This window comes from Pistacia vera, unplaced genomic scaffold (assembly GCF_008641045.1).
Source record: "Pistacia vera cultivar Batoury unplaced genomic scaffold, PisVer_v2 Contig234, whole genome shotgun sequence".
NCBI classification, from domain to species: Eukaryota; Viridiplantae; Streptophyta; class Magnoliopsida; order Sapindales; family Anacardiaceae; genus Pistacia; species Pistacia vera.
Genome location: NW_022196040.1, coordinates 412,408 through 431,669, shown reverse-complemented (window position 1 = coordinate 431,669; position 19,262 = coordinate 412,408). Strand labels below are relative to the sequence as shown.

The following is a 19,262-nucleotide window of genomic DNA, read 5'->3' as shown; positions in this document are numbered from 1 at the left end:
GAAAATATAAGAGGTAGATATCATATGTATCAAAGTTATAACAATAAATTCGTGGCTCTAGTCAAGACCGACGCCTCCCAACCCATGTCCACAACTCCAGCCACACGGCTCCACCCAGCCGATTAAGCCTTTCTCTTTCTTAAAAAATAATGACGTCACTAATATAATCAAGTGAGACCTCCCTGTACGTTTGACACGTTTCTACTTCCGCGAGGCCTATATAAAGTCACCATCCCACCCCCCTCCATTCACTCAGCGAATGAAAAACGCAAAAGAGTTATAAATAGAGAAAGTGAGTGAGAAATTTAGAGTAATCACCTCTAATGGCGGCCTCAGTCGACAACCGCCAGTTCAACCACCTTGAGTCCACCTTAAACGGCTTCGTTCATCCTTATAAATCAGGTCCAAATCACCGGCCTGACTCTCCCGTCCGTTCCCACAATACTTTCAGTACTCGCAAAAAACAATTCTTCACTGAAGAAGACGACTCCTCCAGTGAAGACGAAAATGAGACTGGTTACAGAGATATGATACGTAAAGGCAACAGCGAACTTGAACCGTCGATCCTGGACTCTAGAGATGAAGGAACGGCTGATAACTGGATCGAGCGCAACTCGTCCATGGTCCGTCTCACAGGGAAGCATCCCTTCAACTCCGAGCCACCACTAAACAGGCTCATGCACCACGGTTTCATAACCCCGATTCCACTTCATTACGTTCGCAACCATGGAACCGTGCCAAAGGCAACGTGGGATGACTGGACGGTCGAGATAACTGGTTTGGTGAAACGACCGTCCCGGTTCACTATGGAACAGTTGGTGAACGAGTTTTCGAGTCGTGAGTTTCCAGTGACACTTGTGTGTGCTGGCAACAGACGCAAAGAACAAAACATGGTCAAACAAACGATTGGCTTTAACTGGGGCGCAGCAGGAATCTCCACTTCGGTGTGGCGCGGTGTACCATTACGTGATGTGCTGAAACGATGCGGGATCTTCAGCCGAAAACGTGGGGCCTTGAATGTTTGTTTTGAAGGTGCTGAGGATTTGCCAGGTGGCGGAGGGTCCAAGTACGGGACCAGCATTAAGAAGGAGTTTGCGATGGATCCTTCACGGGATATCATATTAGCGTACATGCAAAATGGTGAGCGTTTATCGCCGGATCATGGGTTCCCGGTGAGGATGATTATTCCAGGATTTATCGGTGGACGTATGGTGAAGTGGTTAAAGAGGATTGTTGTAACCACCCGAGAGTCGGATAATTATTATCATTACAAAGACAACAGAGTACTTCCTTCCCACGTTGATGCTGAACTTGCCAATGCTGAAGGTACACTACACCACGTGCGTTCTGTTAATATTTGTTGCTTATTTGCATTTCTAGTGGCTATCCCAGGGATCTATACTTTTCTACCTTTGTTTTCTTTATGTTAGGGATTTGGACCCACAATAGTTTTTCCTTTTCCTTTTTTTTTTAGTTTTTAACGAAAAAATAAATCAATTGTGTATGTACAGCTTGGTGGTATAAGCCGGAACACGTAATCAATGAGCTAAACATAAACTCAGTGATAACGACACCGTGCCACGAAGAGATCTTGCCAATTAACTCGTGGACTACTCAGAGGCCATACACTTTGAGGGGTTACGCATATTCCGGTGAGCTCTGCAGATCTTATTTTAATAGTTAAACGGAATCTTTTGTTTTTTTTTTATTAGATTAAGTTACTTTCTAGCAGTAGATGCTGGGATTAGGTGCCTGCATCCTCATGAAAGTGGACAAATTTGAGCTAGATCAAATCATAAATAAATCTGATTATCAAATTACCATTTTGGTAATAAGATAGAGAAAAACTACTGGATGTCAATATCAATCTTAATTTTAACCATCAAGTGGTAAATGTATTATTATTGGTTTTCAATTAGATGCCAAATATGTGCGAGTGCAAGCCAACGGGATGCCACGTTATTGGGCTAATTTTACATCACTAGATTTAGACGAATTGTGTTTGTAGTTGCAAGTTGCGAATTTGCTACCAATTCAAATAAAGCATTTCTTCTTGTGAAAGGAGTCTTTGAAATGAAAGTAATCTTCTTGTTTTACGTGAAACAGGTGGCGGCAAGAAAGTGACACGTGTGGAGGTTACAATGGACGGTGGTGAAACGTGGCACGTGTGCACTTTGGACCACCCTGAGAAGCCCAACAAATATGGCAAGTACTGGTGCTGGTGCTTTTGGTCCCTAGAGGTGGAGGTTCTGGACCTTCTCGGAGCCAAGGAGATTTCGGTTCGAGCCTGGGACGAGACCCACAACACCCAGCCCGAGAAACTCATTTGGAATGTCATGGTACGTCACATCCTCCATTTACACTCTTACACGTGCCAATACATTGCTGTTTACATTATTTATCGCGGTCATCCTTCAGTTTGTACCAATGGGTCTGGTCAAATTTAAATTGATACATGCCCACTTCTAGCATTCTCCTACCACCGTTTCCAATTAGATTATGCGACGTAGGATATAATTGTTCTGATGGGTTGTCATCCTTCATCATTTGGTTTGATTTTTATTCCACAGCCGCGCAATTGTGGTGTAATGAGCGTCTCAATTAAGCTAGCTAGCATGGTTGGGTGAAATTGTTAAAAAAATATTCTTAGTACAACTGAATATTCCTGTCAAAAGTCAATACAAATAGGCGTATGAAGTCAATAAGCTTATTATTCTTGTACCGTGACCCCTTCATCCACCAAACTCGATTGATATTTATAGGTTTATGTAGACATCAGCCGACTCATAAAACGCGAAGTCAATAAATTATCTTATTACAGCTGAATATTCCTGTCAAAATTGTTAAATAAGTATGATTAATTAGCAATTAATTTGTGCATAACAACTTGAACAGGGAATGATGAACAACTGCTGGTTCCGTGTGAAGCCAAATGTGTGCAAGCCCCACAAGGGAGAAATCGGAATTGTTTTTGAGCATCCAACGCAACCCGGAAACCAGTCCGGCGGATGGATGGCAAAGGAAAGGCACCTGGAGAAATCCTCCGATGCCAACCCAACTTTGAAAAAGAGTGTCTCATCGCCATTTATGAATACCTCTTCAAAAACTTTCTCCATGTCCGAGGTCAAAAAGCATAACTCGGCTGATTCCGCTTGGATCATTGTTCATGGCCACATCTATGATTGTACTCGTTTCCTTAAGGATCACCCTGGTGGCACTGATAGTATCTTGATCAATGCCGGAACTGATTGCACGGAAGAGTTTGATGCAATTCATTCTGATAAAGCAAAGAAAATGCTTGAAGATTATCGTATTGGCGAGTTGATAACCACTGGTTACACTTCTGATTCCTCTGCCTCATCCCCAAATAACTCTGTGCATGACGCATCTAATGCGGTCACCCATTTAGCACCCATCAAAGAGGTTGCGCCTACAAGAAGTGTGGCTCTTGTTCCACGTGAAAAAATCCCATGCAAGCTCGTTGAAAAGATTTCTATATCTCACGATGTGCGTCTCTTCAGATTTGCATTACCATCTGAAGATCAGGTTTTGGGATTACCAGTGGGTAAACACATATTCATATGTGCAACCATTGATGATAAGTTGTGTATGCGAGCTTACACACCAACGACCTCCGTTGATGAAGTGGGGCACTTTGATCTTGTGGTCAAGATATATTTCAAGGGCGTGCACCCAAGATTCCCTAATGGGGGACTCATGTCACAGCACTTGGATTCTTTGCCTTTGGGGTCTGTGTTAGACGTGAAGGGTCCATTGGGTCACATTGAATACACTGGTCGTGGTAATTTCTTGGTTCATGGCAAGCCAAAATTCGCTAAGAAGCTGGCTATGTTAGCCGGTGGGACTGGAATTACACCAATTTATCAAGTGGTACAGGCCATTTTGAAGGATCCCGAAGATGAAACAGAGATGTATGTGGTATATGCCAACAGAACTGAAGATGATATTCTACTGAAAGAAGAACTTGACGAGTGGGCTAAGAAGTATGACCGATTCAAGGTGTGGTACGTTGTACAAGAATCAATCAGAGAAGGATGGCAATATAGTGTTGGATTCATCACTGAGGACATTATGAGGGAGCACGTCCCGGAAGGATCAGACGATGTGCTAGCTTTGGCTTGTGGTCCGCCTCCCATGATTCAGTTCGCCGTGCAGCCCAATTTGGAGAAAATGAATTACGATATCAAGAATTCTTTGTTGGTGTTTTAAATGATCGGAGCAGAGAGATGAGGTTGTATATACTAATTATTATTTCTTTTGAATTTGTCCGTATGTCTCTGGTGTTAATTAGTTTATTCTTTTTTTCCTTATAAAGAAAAAAAGAAAAAAAAAATTGTTTAGTCTTTCTTTTTTGGTACAAGTATGTGTTGCATAGCCGGAGACAATTTACTAGAAAACGTTAAAAGTTTTCAAATGAAGTGGGCAGAACTTATTGTATATATAGTATTTAATAAAATTTCTTCACTTTCGTAATTCAGAAAAATTCTGATCGCTTGTAATTTTGCAGTATGAAGCATTTTTTATCTACATAATAAATAAAAGAAAATACAATAAGTGAAGGGAAGGTTTTATAACAAGAAGACAAAGCTTGGGTGGATTCTGTTGGTGAATTATCGACATTTATCGTGGCTTTTCCACTTTGAGAGGATTAGACAGTGACACAGTGTACGCAATCCACTTGCAAGTTGTCATATTATTCAGAGTTCACAAGGGCTTTGTATGGTGGCTGCCGGCTGGCAGAGATAATACTGATAATCTGCAACAAAAACGACAAGACGTTTACTGAAGCTTCCTTGACTACTTCTCCAACACATTATAACCTCAATAAAATTTAATGATAAAGATATGAGGTAACATTTAAATATACCACATTAGTCAATAATAAATAGTGAACATAGATCTTGTAAACAGTAAGTTATACGAATAATTGGAGGATTATATTAACAAAAGTAAATTAAAATGAAACGACGTTTACGATTTTTTTTTTTTTTTTTTGGGTTACGCGTTTAGTTCTTTTTTTTTTTTTCAAGGAATAAGACCCACAGGAATGATCGATATATTTAAAAGAATTAGAAAACAGCTCCACAGTCCACACCCAACTTTTTATATTATTAATGGGTGATTTTGACAGTCTCAAAACATTGGTTATTGAAAGCGTAAGTGTATAGTGCTTAATCCAAGTTTAAAGATTTTTCTGCTGATAATGATTAATAATTATGTTCTACTAGTTAATTTGATATTTTTAAGAGACAATATTTTAAATGGCGGTAGCCGATAGTATCTTATAAAATTAAACTCATGACCTTCTTCATGAAAAAAGTAGTAAAATAAATATCGACTGTAAAACTAGATTTACACAGAGGAATTAATTCTATGATTCTTGATTCTGGTGGCATTTTTGGTTGAAAAAATAAGAAGAGGAAGGAGAATTCATGAGATAGGATAATTAATCTGACGAGTGACATGAACGGAGTTGCAGGTTAAATGGCGATAGTAATATTGTATGAATGGGGTATCCACTTGATCACTTGCACTTCTTAAAGCCAGTTGTTTCCTTTATCTACAACATTATCTCAGCAAATTCACGAAATTTCTCATTGGGTAGAAGGACATCTAATTTTCAGAAGAAAAATAAAATAAAAATCGTGCATGCATGGCTACAAATTAACGTTTACTAGACCCAAAACACAAGCCAATTAGCGCATCAAGTGGATAGGTAATACCTGATAAAGTGGGGACCCAATGAAAAGGATATTTGGCTGCCGCAGCGTCCGAGAGCCACACGCCAACGCCAGTTGCGTTGGAGCCAAACCAAACCCACTTTGGGCCCGCTGGTTCCCATAACCTGTTTGATCCCCGAAGGGTCATCTAAACTAGCTTTCGCGCTCAACTGAAGTTGACCCCTTCTATTAATATTCATTGTCTTTATTCAATTCACTACCACTATTGTCTCACGTAATTGTTTAATCGTTTATCACGGAATCTGGCGGACGAATCATCTCATAAAACATCTCAACTTGTCTCCCGGCCCCTTGGAGTTGAATGATCAACTTGTCCACTTATTCCCATTAAACAACTCAATAAACTTTTAGCCATCAAACGACAGGATGCCATTGCAATTATGTTGAATCAATTGTTAATCCTTTAGGTATCAACAAATAATTTGACCGTTGACTGAATTTAATGGGCATAATTCATCCAGGTTTCGGACTAATGAAATGTTCTTATTATATTCCTTGTTTTTACCATTGAGTACATAAATTGGAAACAGGTTTCCAAATGACTGACTAACACATCTTCACATTTTATATAAATAAAAAATATCTTTATTAATTTCTAAATATTGTATAAAGAATAAATTTTTTATTCAAATCCATTGGAATCTTTAAATTTATTAAGATACTCTTTATTTTCAAGAAAGAAACTTAATGGAAGAGATAATTAATAAATAAAATGCATAAAAACTTGAAGTTTATTAATTTAAATTAGGATAAAGAGTGAAATTTGACTCTCTAGATGTGGAGAGTCAAACTTACTCTTTAATTTATATTTAAAGGATAAAGAGTTTGTTGGACTTTTATTTTTATGAATATATTCTTTATAATAAAAAGTTTGAGTCATATAAAGAGTTATTTGGAGATGCTCTAACTAAAGTTTCAACTCATCTCTGTTTCTACTATTTTCTCTTTTCTCATAATTCTCCTATTTGATTAACCTTCTCTTTGGCTTCGATAATTATCTGATCAATTAAAGATTCGATAATTTTTTTCCTCTTCTATATATATATGTTGATACAGAAATCTGCACCAATTAGAGTGATTTGATCAACTTTGGTAGGATCGAAACTGATGTGTGCATGATTACGGAATCAGCAATGAAGGAATAATGAATGTAAAGAAGAAGATGACACCGAGATTTTTAAAGTGGTTCGACAAGAAAAACTCTTAAGCCTATGTTCATTGTTCTTTGTATTTGTTGTGAGTGCTTACAGTCTAAGTTCTATAAGAATTTTCTAACCCTTTTTTTTTCATGATTTGAGGGGGTTTATATGCAAAGTTTGTACAAGAAGCAAGAGCAAAATTAAAGGGATTGCAATTAAATTGAAATGTAATTACAATATTCTCGCGATTGGACGCTGTGATTGTGCAAGGATTGCTATCAATTTGATCATTCCCGTAATATTTGGGATCTGAAATTATCTGGGAATTGATTGAATGATCATTTAGATTATTCGCGACTAGCTTGTGTTGGGTCGAGCTATATCTCGACGAGCTTATGCTAGGTCGAACAACCGGTAGAGTCAGATTGATTTTGGGTCGAGCTAATACCTCGCAACTCCCCGAGCTTGGTGAAAAAATCACATACAACATCTGCCCCCTTGTGTTTGATGCTCGTTTCGAGCTTCGAAGACTATTACTTGATTTGATACCGAGGTCGGCGTTGTCAGTAGGCCATCAGATGCAGACTCAGTCGAGCTTCAAGGGTCTACCTCATGCCCGGTCGACATACTTCACACTTAGATCTTTTATCTTCTGTGATACCTGATAAACTCAGAATATGAAAAGTTAGGACAATTATGTAAATTCTATGTGGCCATGTCACATTAAATGCAATAGCCTTTGGCAGTCACGTTTCGCCATGCATGGCGACTACAATTGTCCACGCATGTAGTCGAGGCGACATGCGATGGCGGTTATGATTATAGTAGTTTGACGATTCGTTGTCCCTCGCAGATGGATGACACATGGCCACGTCCAAGGGCTAGGATTGCTCGATGAATGAAGGGTCGAGATTTACTATAGATTGACGGCTATGATCGAAACCTCGCCCTTTTGTCTCCCATGCAAGCCACTATAAAAGCGAGCGGAGTCGTCAGAAACTTAACCTACAAAAATTCTTTAACGTCTTTCGCTTATTTCATTGTTGCTGCATTGTCGTCATGGTGTTCTTTCCGGCGAGTTCTTCCCAGTCTCTTATTTTGGTAAGACTTCCTTCCTTCTTGTTAATTGTTTTCTTGATTTTCATGGCTAAGGGTGACCATTATCGTGGCACATTGAGCCTTTTAGGACTTCACTAGGGGTTTTTAAGTGCTTCTCCAGTGGCCTTGGGTTTTAGAAGGGTTTGTCGCAGTGGCTGTCAAAACCCTAGGTAGGCCGCGTGCGCTCGTCTTGTGGCATGAGCTATCTTGGGTGCTTGAACTGAAAGCAAGTGTGGATTGATTGCTAAGTTTTTCGAGCTCTAACACATGTTCGCTTCTGTTTCAAGTACCTAGGAGCAAGCTATAATTATGTATTCTTCTAATAGTCAAACGATTAATCACATGTTTGACTTACTCGCGGGCTAACAGTCTTTGGGGGTATAATCCCCAAGGTCTCCAAGGAAATCGTTGCGCAGAGCTCGAACTTCCAGTGTGTGCGAAGGTTGCTTTCAAGCTTTATGTTTAAACTAACTGAGTTGCTTTGCTTTGAAGTTAATGTCGAACAAAACTATTTCCCTGCTGCAAGCTTGGAGAGGCTCCAACGACTCAGTGACCTTCTTGACAGACAACATAACGTCAATGAGATCATCACGCTTCCTCACCTGAGGGCATAAGACTTCTGTCGGGACGACGCCAAGTTTCTCACCATTCTTGAAAAATGTCAAGTTATTATTTGCTCGCGCTTATTTGTCCCACGCAGATAGGTCGCTCACCGTTTGTTTCTTTTTTTTTTTTGGTAGAAATGTGAGCTAAGAAGCCAAAAGGCCTTAAGAAGAAGGCGGTAGCTTTGGCAGTTGCCAATAAGACATCGGCTGCTTTGGCGACGAAGCAACCCGTTGATATTGCATGTGTGAAAAGTAGAGGGGGCGAGCTTGGGGAAGGCCCAAGCACGAAGAAGCTTGCAACTACCATGAAGGCAGTTGGTGGGAAAAATACCCCTAAGCCCCAAAAGGGGCTAATAAAGAAAACACCCAAGCTGATTGGAGGCTTGAGGAAACAGAAGGCATCCGAACAGCACGATGGCTTGGGTAAGAAGAAATCGATCGAGCCTCTGGGGGTCTCGGGTAAGCAAAAAGTGGCCGAGTAACAGGTTGACTTGGGCAAGGAGGTTGCCGTGCAGGTTGGCAACCTAAAGAAATCAGCGACCAAGGATTCGGCCAAGAAGGAGTCCGCTCCTACGGGCGAGGCTGCTATTGCTAGGGGAAGTAAGTCTGGCTCGTCTTGGCCGGGAAGCAAAAAGATAGATGAGGCGACCCAGGCTGCGGTCGATGCTTTGATCGATCAACTTCCCAACCACATCAGCATTGGGGCCGCAGCGGCCAGAGATGGCATCACCTGCGAACATTCGGGGGTGTCAGGGATTCATGTCCCACCGAGATGTTGGCAGGAGTGTATAGCTATACGGCTAAGGTACTAGTAGTCTGCCTTCTTTGCATTTTATGTACGTTTTCGATATTTCTTGCTAACTCTCCCTTGTTAATTTAGGTTGTCATGACTAGGGGTGTTCGGTTCCGAGTATCCTCCATTTTTTGAAGGAACTGAAACTGAAACCGGAACCGGAACCAATGGTTCCTTGAAATTTTGAACCAGAACCTGTAACAACGGTTCTGGTTTCGATTCTGGGTACCCTATAAAATTATAATGACCCCCCAAAAGCTTTCAAAATGGCAAAAAAACCATTAAAAATTACAAATACAGCCCCACTTGGCACTTGTTAACAAAAATAAAATTACAAATTATGAATTCAAAATTTAAAATTTAAAATTTCAAACTCCATTACTTTTTAAAGGTAGATTCTCAAAAGTCAAACCAACTTACTTTAAATGTTATTAAATATAAATATAAATGTATTCACATTACTTTTTCTACAAAAGTTTTTATTAACCTCCCTAATCTTTAATTTTATTTTATATTAATCTCGATTCCTGATTCCTGGTTCCGGTTTCTATAGTTAGGAATCGGAATCAGAATCGGAACCAGAACCGCACAGTAACAATTCCAAAAATTTGGAACCGGAACCTACCAGTTGACTGTCATTTCTGGGCAGGAACCGCAACCAAACCCCAAGTACCCGGCGGTTCTGGTTCCAACCGATTCTTTTGAACACCCCTAGTCATGATGAGCAGACTTCTTTATGACAAATTCTATCCTACATTGGAAGGCACTCGTATAGCATGGTAGCAAGCGGAGACGGTGAAGGAGGATGCTTTGGTCAAGGCCAAGATTGCGAAGAAGGCTATGGAAGCAAAGTAGGCTAAGCTTGACCGACTGGTCAAGGAAAGGGAGTTTCTTGACAAGCTCCAAGCGAGCAAGGCTACGCAAACTAAGCCTGAAGCCAAAGCAACTGAGGTTGCGAAGAATTTGGCACAGCAACGAGGTGCCAATAACAAGCTAAATTCTGAGTTTTCCTTGACCCAAAAAGCTATCTCGGATTGGGAGGCCAAGTCCAAACAGACCTCGCTTGACCTTGCTCAAGAGGCAGAAGGTCGACGGAAAGCCCAAGCTAAGGCCGGGCAACTCAAACTTTAAGTTGAGGAGTTGAATGAGGTCATCACTACTCGGGTTTGGTAGACGTCGGTCTTCCTTGTGTAAAAGTTATGGGAAGCCCACCCTTTAATCGACTTCTCTTTCCTTCTGCGAGCTTATTAGAAGAGGTCGATAAGATGAAGACCAAGGCTCAGAGAATGACCTACATGTACTCGGATGACTCCGATGATAATAGTGGAGGCCAAGAAGAGGTCGAGGAAGGTGAATAGGAGATTAGACTCAAGCAAGAAGTTAAGGATCTAGCTCCCCTAGCTACACTTCCCCCGGGTGAGGCTCCCAACCTTGAAGAGACCGCTGTCATTCCTTCCGTCGAGGAACCGTATTTTCCAGTTGGCAGCGAGCTCCCTAGACTGGAAGAAGATGATCCCCCCGCTCTCTAGCTGCCTGAAAGATCATTACATATTTTTCTTTTCCTTTTTTTTTTTTTGGTTAGATTGTAATTGAACTCATTTATAAATAAAAGATATTTTAGTATATCCTTGTCGAGCAAATTTTTCATAATTCTACAAAGTCATTTCAGTCGTTCTAACCAGACTTGTCATAAAAAATCTGAATTTGCTCCAAGTTACGCGTAACTTGCTTCTTGAAGAGTTTTTTCAAATGTATGCGAGGAATTCTTATGATACAAGCAACTCCGATTTCGGATCCATTGCCCGTTTCGAGTTTTGGTCGCGGGCTTAAGGTCGATTTCCTTCAATGTGTTTTTCTTGAATTCTTTTTTTCAAGTTTAATTTCGTCGATTCGGGTATTCTACCCTTATAAAGTCGAATTTTGGCGTGGCTTATTGAGATAAACTACCTTTTTTTCGAACTCTTGACTCCGAGTTCTTTGATCCCGTAGGTTGCGATTTTTGAAGTAATGAATAATGAGTGTTAAACAAGTAAAAATAACAATGATGAACAAAGAAATATTTTGAATAATACCTTTTCTATTGATAAAACATTTTGGCCGTCAACGACCTTACAATGAATGATGAAAAGAAAGACATGGGTAAAACCCAAGCTGCTTATTGGTAATATCTTCACAAATGCTTGACGTTTCAGGCTCGCAATATTGCTTTGCCGTTGAGGCATTCCAAGTGGAAGGTTCTTGGTGTGAGCTTTTCAACGATCCTGAAAAGACTTTCCTATTTAGGCCCAATTACCCCCAAGTTCGGGTTTTTGGTACCCTGGACGACCTTCCTAAGAACAAGATCGCCAACTTCAAAGTCTCTATTTTTGACTTTAGTATTAAAATATCGTCTGACTCGCTGCTAATATGTGACGAGCCTTAACTGAGACTTGGCCAGATGTTCTTCGATTAGGTCCAGCCTCATAAGGAGAAGGTCTTCATTTATTTTTTCGTCGAAAATTTCCCTTCAAAACGAACTGATCTCCACTTCAATCAGGGTCATTGCTTCGCACCTATATGAAAGAGAAAACGGGGCTTCCCCTGTCAAGCTCCTAGCCATTGTTCTGTAAGACCATAAAGCCTCGAGCAATTCTTCGGCCTACCTTCTTTTCAGGGTGTCAAGCTTCTTTTTATGGTGTGCTCGATGAATTTGTTTATAGCCTCTACTTGATCGTTGGCTTAAGACCGATAAATAACAATGAAACTCTTCTTGATATCGAGCTGTTCGCAGAAAGATCTAAAGTCTTCACTGTCGAACTATTTCCTGTTGTCAGTTATTATAGTGTGGGGGATTCCAAACCTACAAATAATGTTATTGTAGACAAAGTCCTTCAGCTTGTTCGATATGATGGTAGCCAAGGGCTCAGCCTCTGCCCACTTGGTGAAGTAGTCAACGACAACCACTACAAACTTAATGTCCGATCAGGTCGATACCCCAAATTGCAAATAGTCAGGGGCTTGTCAGAGTTGTCAATTCTTGACATGGAGCTCATAGAGTATCTGCAAACCTCTAACATCTATCACATCTACATATATAGTCAACTGCATCATCAAAAACTGTTGGCCAATAATACTCCTCACGAAGCACTTTGTATGCTAGAGATCTGCCTCTTGCATAGTTCCCGTAAATTCCCTTATGGATCTCCCTCAAAACATAATCTGCACCCTCATGGTCAATACATTGCAACAGCGGTACATTGGATTCGCGTTTGTACAATTTATCATTGATGAGCATGTACTGAGCTGCTTTTGTGCGAAGTGTTCTAACTTTAGTTTTCCCCTCTAGCAGTATACCATCCTTTAGGTAGGTAACAATTGCGCCAATCCAAATATATCTCCAACTCGTTACTAACACTGGTTCTTGTGGAGTAGAGATGCTTTGTCTTGGGAGGAACTTAGCTAGAATAGAATCAGCTTTCTCTTTGGTTCATTGCAGAGGCTAAGCCGGCTAGGTTCTTCTCCCTTAGGATCTAGTGAATTGTGAAGGGTTTGAACTACTTGAGCTCGGTTTCCACTAGCTGGAGGTAGGACGTCATTCTATCTTTCTTCGCCTAGTATCCCCTAGTGATATGGTGGACTATAAGCTGTGAATCATTGTAAATTTTAATGGACTTTGCCTCCATTTCCTTGGCGAGGCGGATCCCTACGAGCAACACCTCGTACTCAGTCTCGTTGTTGGAGGCGATAAACCTGATCTTACTGTGACTCTGATCGAGTTTCCCTGTGGACTTTCAAGCAAAAGTCCTGCACCTTCTCTTTTCTTATTCGAGGAGCCATCTACATATAAAGTCCATTGTCATAGGTCATGGAGCTTTGGTTTTTGTTGCTTGACTTCTCTTGAGGTATTTGCCCCTGGCGGGCTTAGTTCCCCTTCCGGCTATTAAGAGAATTTGGATATGAAATCCACCAAGGCCTGACCTTTGATTGTTGTTCTCGGGATATATTTGATATTGTGCTGACTTATTTTCATTGTCCACTAGATCAATCTACTCGATGTCTCAGGCTTTTGCATTATTTTCTTCAAGGGAAAGTTGGTCAACACGTGAGTGGAGTGTGCTAAATAATAAGGCCACAAATTCCTGGCAGCGATGACAAGGGCGAAGGTGAGTTTCTCCATTTCAGGGTATCTCATCTCCGCATCGAGGAACCTCTTGCTCACATAGTATACTGACCATTGCACTCCTCCCTCTTCGCGTACCAATACTGTACTGACAGCAGACTTTGATACTGACAAGTACAATAGCAATGGCACGCCCTGGACAGGCTTTGACAACAAAATAGGTTATCCGAGATGTTTTTTCAGCTCCTGGAAGACTCTTTCACATTCTTCTATCCACTTGAAATCTTTCTTCCCCTTTAAGGTCTCAAAGAATGGTAAGTATCTATCTGTGGCTCAAGGAATAAACCTGCTAAGTGCGGTCACATGCCCTATCAAGCTCTATACATGCCTTATGCTGGTCAAGTTTTTCATATCGAGCAGAGCTTGAATCTTCTCTGGGTTGGCTTTGACACCCTGTTGATTTACGAGGAAGCCCAAAAAGTTCCCTGAGCTCACTCCGAAAGCATATTTTAAGAGATTGAGCTTCATTCGGTATCTTCTGAAGATGTCAAACATTTTTCCTAGATGTTTAATGTGGTTTTCGGTGACCTTTGAATTGACGAGAATGTCGTCGATATATACCTCCATAGTCTTACCGATTTGGTCGGCGAACATCTTGTTCACCAAGCGCTACTAGTTCACCCCAACATTCTTGAGGCTAAATGGCATAATCCTGTAACAATAAATTTCACAGTCAGTAATAAAGGAGGTATGCTCTTCATCAAGCTGGTACGTCGGGATTTAGTTATATCCCAAGTACAAATCCATGAAGTTAAGTAGTGCATTTCCAACTGTCGCATTTACAAGTTGGTCGATTTATATTAGAGGAAATTTGTCTTTTGGACAGGCTATATTCAGATCTGTGAAGTCGACGCAAGTCTGTCACTTTCTATTCGACTTCTTAACCAAGATTGGGTTGGCGAGCCAATTCGGGTACTTCACTTCCCTTATATAGTTGATGTTCAGGAGTTTATCGTTGAGCGTTCTGCATCCATAGACCTTCTTTTCTGCCTTATCGACCAAGCTTTCGGGTTAATGTTTAGCATATGACACATTACCTCAAGGCTGATCCCCACCATATCCACATGCATCCATGCGAAAACGTCAAGGTCTTTCTTCAAGAACCCCGCCAGGTTGTCGGCCATGTCTTTGCTCATGCTGTTATCGACTTTTAGTACACGATTAGATCTTCCTCGTTGACACATATTTCTTGCAGCTCTTTCATCAGCCTTATTGCGGGCTTTTCTCTATGGATGTAAGGATCAATGGTATCCTTGAGAGGCCCAAGGTTTGGCTCAGATTCTGTGATAACCATTGTCCTTGGGAGCGGCCATTTTTGTGCTATATATATGGCCCAATTATAACATTCCTGAGATTACTTTTTGTAGCTTTTGATTGTTGCAACTCCCTCGAGAGTTAGAAACCTCATTGCTTGACAACGTACTGAAGTGACTGCACTCAAGTCATCCAAGATCAGTCTTCAAGGATGACTTTGTATGTAGTTGGACAGTCTACATCTTTAGGTCTCTTTCTGTGAACCTCATTCCTCAAAAAGCTCCCAAGAAAATGATATTCGTTGTATTCTCATTATCGACCATCACCCTCAGTACTTTGGCGTTGTCAATTCTTGCTGCGATTATGATTGCATCATGATTATGGCGAAGGATTCTTCGCATTCTTCGATCATGAACCCTGCCATCTCGCTCTCTTGTCTGGGCCACTTCGGCGGCTTCTGTTCACAACTCATTATCCGGGGACCGAATCTGTACTGGCCTCACAAGCATATTATTCGCAGGTGCGCTTTGAGCTGTTCGCTACGTCGGGCCCCCTGTTTGAAAGATAGATTCATGGAGAATTAAGCATATCATACTATAACAAGTATAGCCATAGTTTAAAAAATAAATTTCAATCAAATTGAAATAAGTAAGGTAGAATATGTTACCTTAAGCCCTTAGCAACCTTGGAGCCTCTTAATTTCAAGAGAAATTAAGCAAAAGAGTATCCACACCAAGGGAAGAAGAAAATTGACCAAGAGAAAGATTTAGGGTTCTTAGAGATTTTTATCTCTACCCAAAAATTGATATATTATTTTCTTTATATAGGAATCCTTGTAAACAATTCAATAATTGTTTTGGACTTCCTTAAACAATTCCATAATTGTTATGAAGTTGTTAAACTTCTTTAAATGATAACATTGGATTAACATTTAATCACAATTAACAATTTAACTCTTAAATTGTTTACATAACAATTTCACCCTTAATTGTTTACAATTACAAACCCTTGTAAAATTCAATTTAATATAAAGAAAATGATTAATATAAATAACTTTATTACCTTTGGTAGGTGCTAGCCAACCATGGATAATCAACTTTCTTTGGCTATTTCTTCATTCTCCTTAGTTTTTATGTGTGACCTCTTAGGTTCACTGTGGCCTAGTGGTGGGCCAAATATCACAGTTTATTTCGATATGTTTTGTCATAACTCTTTATGAACAAAACTTCCACTGATTATGGTAGACATCTAACAATGCTCCATAACCCCTAAGTCACAAAGAAGATATACTCCAATAAACCTTTTACAATCATACACGTTGTATAATCAAATCATTCCACTGTTTAATCCCAATTAAGAATAGATTCATGGTATGTCAAAATCCTTATCTTAATTTTAATTCAATACATATGGAACGTGTCACCATGAAACAACATTTCATGTAACATTTTATATACCCCGGCTGAAGATTTCCCTTTTCTAATGTATCTTGACATTTGTCTAGGAACTTAATATCAATCTATACCAAGTCAACGGATCCCATCTTGACTATCATTTGTCCTCACACATAAACAACACATGGCCAAATCGGCTTATTAACACATGGCATGATTAGCCTCATTTTTATACACCATATGAACCATATGCGTTTATGCAGAATCCAACCATGATATCTCAGGTCTAAGGATTAATAATACCCTAGTGTGACATATGATAAATCATTGACTACATTTTAAATGTCCATGTGATTCATCATAAATGGTCATATTCGATAAACAGTTCACTAACTGCATATCCATGCTAATGCCTTAGTGATATAACTTTTATAGTCACCCACACCAATACCATCACATGATATTCTATGGAGGCATTCAGCATGCCTACTATGTAATATTATTGCCCAATTAATATTACTTATGTAGGAAATACTTTGATGATTTTGATCTTCTAAAAATTTGTATCATCCGGACATTTCACATGTAATACATATATATAAATGAAGCAATAAACCATATGTGAAATAAGAACACTTTCTTCTATTGATAAGATAAAATGTATATATAATCTATATACAAAACATAATGCCTCAGAACTGATAACACGATTGGTTCCTAGGGCATACACTAACATAGATCATACTCATTGTTGGTGTTTGTCGGGGCTTGCTGGACCTAGTTCTAGACTTGATTGTTTTACTCACTAGCACATTCGCGAGCCTGTGCCTCCTGGATGAATTCCTTTAGGTGCCCCCTTCGTATCAGGTCTTCAATGGAATCGTTTAAAGCCCGACACTCATTGGTGTTATGCCCAATATCCCGGTAGTATCAGTAATATTTATGCCAATCTCTTCTGGCTGGAGCCCTCCTCATCCTTTCTGGAGCGGGCAATCTTTTTGCCTCATGGGAGACCTCGTAGATGTGGGCTATGTCTCTTGTGAGAGAGGTATATTCTGTGTACCATAGGAAGGGCTACCTGTCCCCATGGTTTTTTGTTCTTTATCTTTTTTTAGACCTGTTGATGTCTCTATCATTGCGGTCTTGGCCCCTGTGCTTGTCTAATGGGTGATCTTGTCGCCTATCCAAGGTGTCTCGCATTGAGCTTCTAGCCAATGTTGTCAGTAAGCTTTCCACTCGCTGGTGTTTTACATCCATTTGATAAAACTTAGCCAGACTTACGTGGTCTTTGCTTTAGAGCTCTTTCCACAGCTTTGTGTTTGGCCTGATGTCGGCAATTAGCAAAGTCTGGATTGACTCTTCATGTGCATCTGTGACCTTTGCTTAGTCATTCTGGAACCTCGTTAAATACGAGGTCAAGGTTTCATCTCTCTCCTAAAAAATATTGCTCAAGTAGTTGAGCAGCATCGCGAACTATCTCCTCACCTGGAATTGATGCAACTGTTGCAAAGAACTGATAGAGTTCGCCTTGAGTCTTTTGTACCACCTCTTGGCGTCTCCTACCAATGTGACCATGAAGTAGCGACATTTTCCTAGATCACAGATCTGGTGCAGCTCCATCAGACCATTAAAATTGTCGAGATGGTATCTAGGGTCTCTTATCTCGTCGAACTTACTCTTTGGCACCTTGAATCCCTATCGAAGTGGAGCCTAGCGAACCTCCTCTGTGAACGAGGGAACTTACTATTTCTTCCACCACACTGTTCTGGCGGGCCCTTAGATCGTTGAGCATTTTTTGTACACGATCTAAGTCTTCATTGCGGTTTCTCTGGCTGGCTCTATTCAGCCTTACTTCGAGCAAGTGTGTTCGTAAGTCTGTTGCTTGTGAAGCCCCTCCATTGAGCACATTGATGCACAAAGTTAAGTCATGATGGCTAGGTTGATAAGTATTATCACGCTCATCAGTACGTTGCTCGCAACGTCGGTTATAATCGGAACGTCAGTCATTGCTAGATTGGCGCATGTGACTCGTCTCGCTAGTTTGCAAGGATCGAGCTTGTTTTGGGCATGGGTTAAGACCGGCACGCTGACATTGGGGATATTATCGAGCGTTTCGGGGGTGGTTGTTGCCTTCGCCTTCACCTAGTGGCTGTTTCTCTGGCCGCCTCCTATGGTTAGCTGACCCACGAGACTCACGCTCTTGAGTAGTGTCTGAGGTATTGGTCGCCTCTTGGCGCCAATGAACCAGACTGACCACTTGCCGAATTCATACTTATTGGGGTAGCATTGGTGAAACGTGGCTGGTTGAGATTCTAGGCTGTTGGTTGCTGATTTCTCATCCAGCCATGTTCTGTTTCACCACCTGTGCAACCATAATTTTAATCATTTCCACCAGCTGGCAGTTCTCAGGGTTTGATGTTCCTGCCCCCTAGTTATTTGCAACATGCTGGGATGGTGGCAATGGTGGTCGACACCCTGCGGCGTCTTGTTGAACCTCCTGGTGGGTGGCTTCCACATCATCATGGTTTCTGGTGGTGGTTTTTGTCCTTGTACGTATTATCATTGGCTTGCAGTGGTTAGATTGTTGGGGTTGTTTGCCGAAATTTTTGAGATGTTGGCGGAGGGCCCTCATTCTAGCGCTAAAATATTGATACAGAAATCTTCACCTACTAGAGTGATCCGATCGACCTTGGTGGGATCGAAACTGGTGTGTGCGCGATTACAGATAATCAGCAATAAATGAATAATGAATGTAAAGAAGACGATGACATAGAGATTTTTAAAATGGTTCGGCAAGATAAACTCTTAAGCCTACGTCCACTGTTCTTTGTATTTGTTGTGAGAGCTTACAGTCTAAGTTCTATCAAAATTTTCTAATACTTTTTCATCATTTGAGGGGGTTTATATACAAAGTTTGTACAAGAAGCAAGAGAGAAATTAAAGGGATTACAATTAAATTGAAATACAATTCCGATATTCTCATGATTGGGCGCTGTGATTGCGCTTGGATTACTGTCAATTTGATCATTCCCGTAATATCTGGGAATTGATTGAATGA

The 19,262-nt window shown here is 40.6% G+C and overlaps 1 protein-coding gene across 1 annotated transcript; it reads left to right on the top strand.

Annotated features, from left to right (window-relative positions):
* The first annotated feature begins 264 nt into the window (after nt 1-264).
* Nucleotides 265-4,494, top strand: LOC116131487 (nitrate reductase [NAD(P)H]-like). The gene is made up of 4 exons (XM_031417129.1): nt 265-1,326; nt 1,512-1,652; nt 2,107-2,339; nt 2,896-4,494. The coding sequence occupies exons 1-4, from the start codon at nt 324-326 to the stop codon at nt 4,228-4,230; spliced, it is 2,712 nt and encodes a 903-aa protein (XP_031272989.1). The 5' UTR covers nt 265-323; the 3' UTR covers nt 4,231-4,494.
* The last annotated feature ends 14,768 nt before the right edge of the window (nt 4,495-19,262 follow it).

Bases quoted from the DNA above. Each gene is read 5' to 3' on its own strand.
- LOC116131487 (XM_031417129.1), top strand. From the start codon at position 324: ATGGCGGCCTCAGTCGACAACCGCCAGTTCAACCACCTTGAGTCCACC. The intron at 1,653-2,106 runs GTGAGCTCTGCA...TACGTGAAACAG, and splicing joins GAGGGGTTACGCATATTCCG to GTGGCGGCAAGAAAGTGACA. The intron at 2,340-2,895 runs GTACGTCACATC...CAACTTGAACAG, and splicing joins AACTCATTTGGAATGTCATG to GGAATGATGAACAACTGCTG.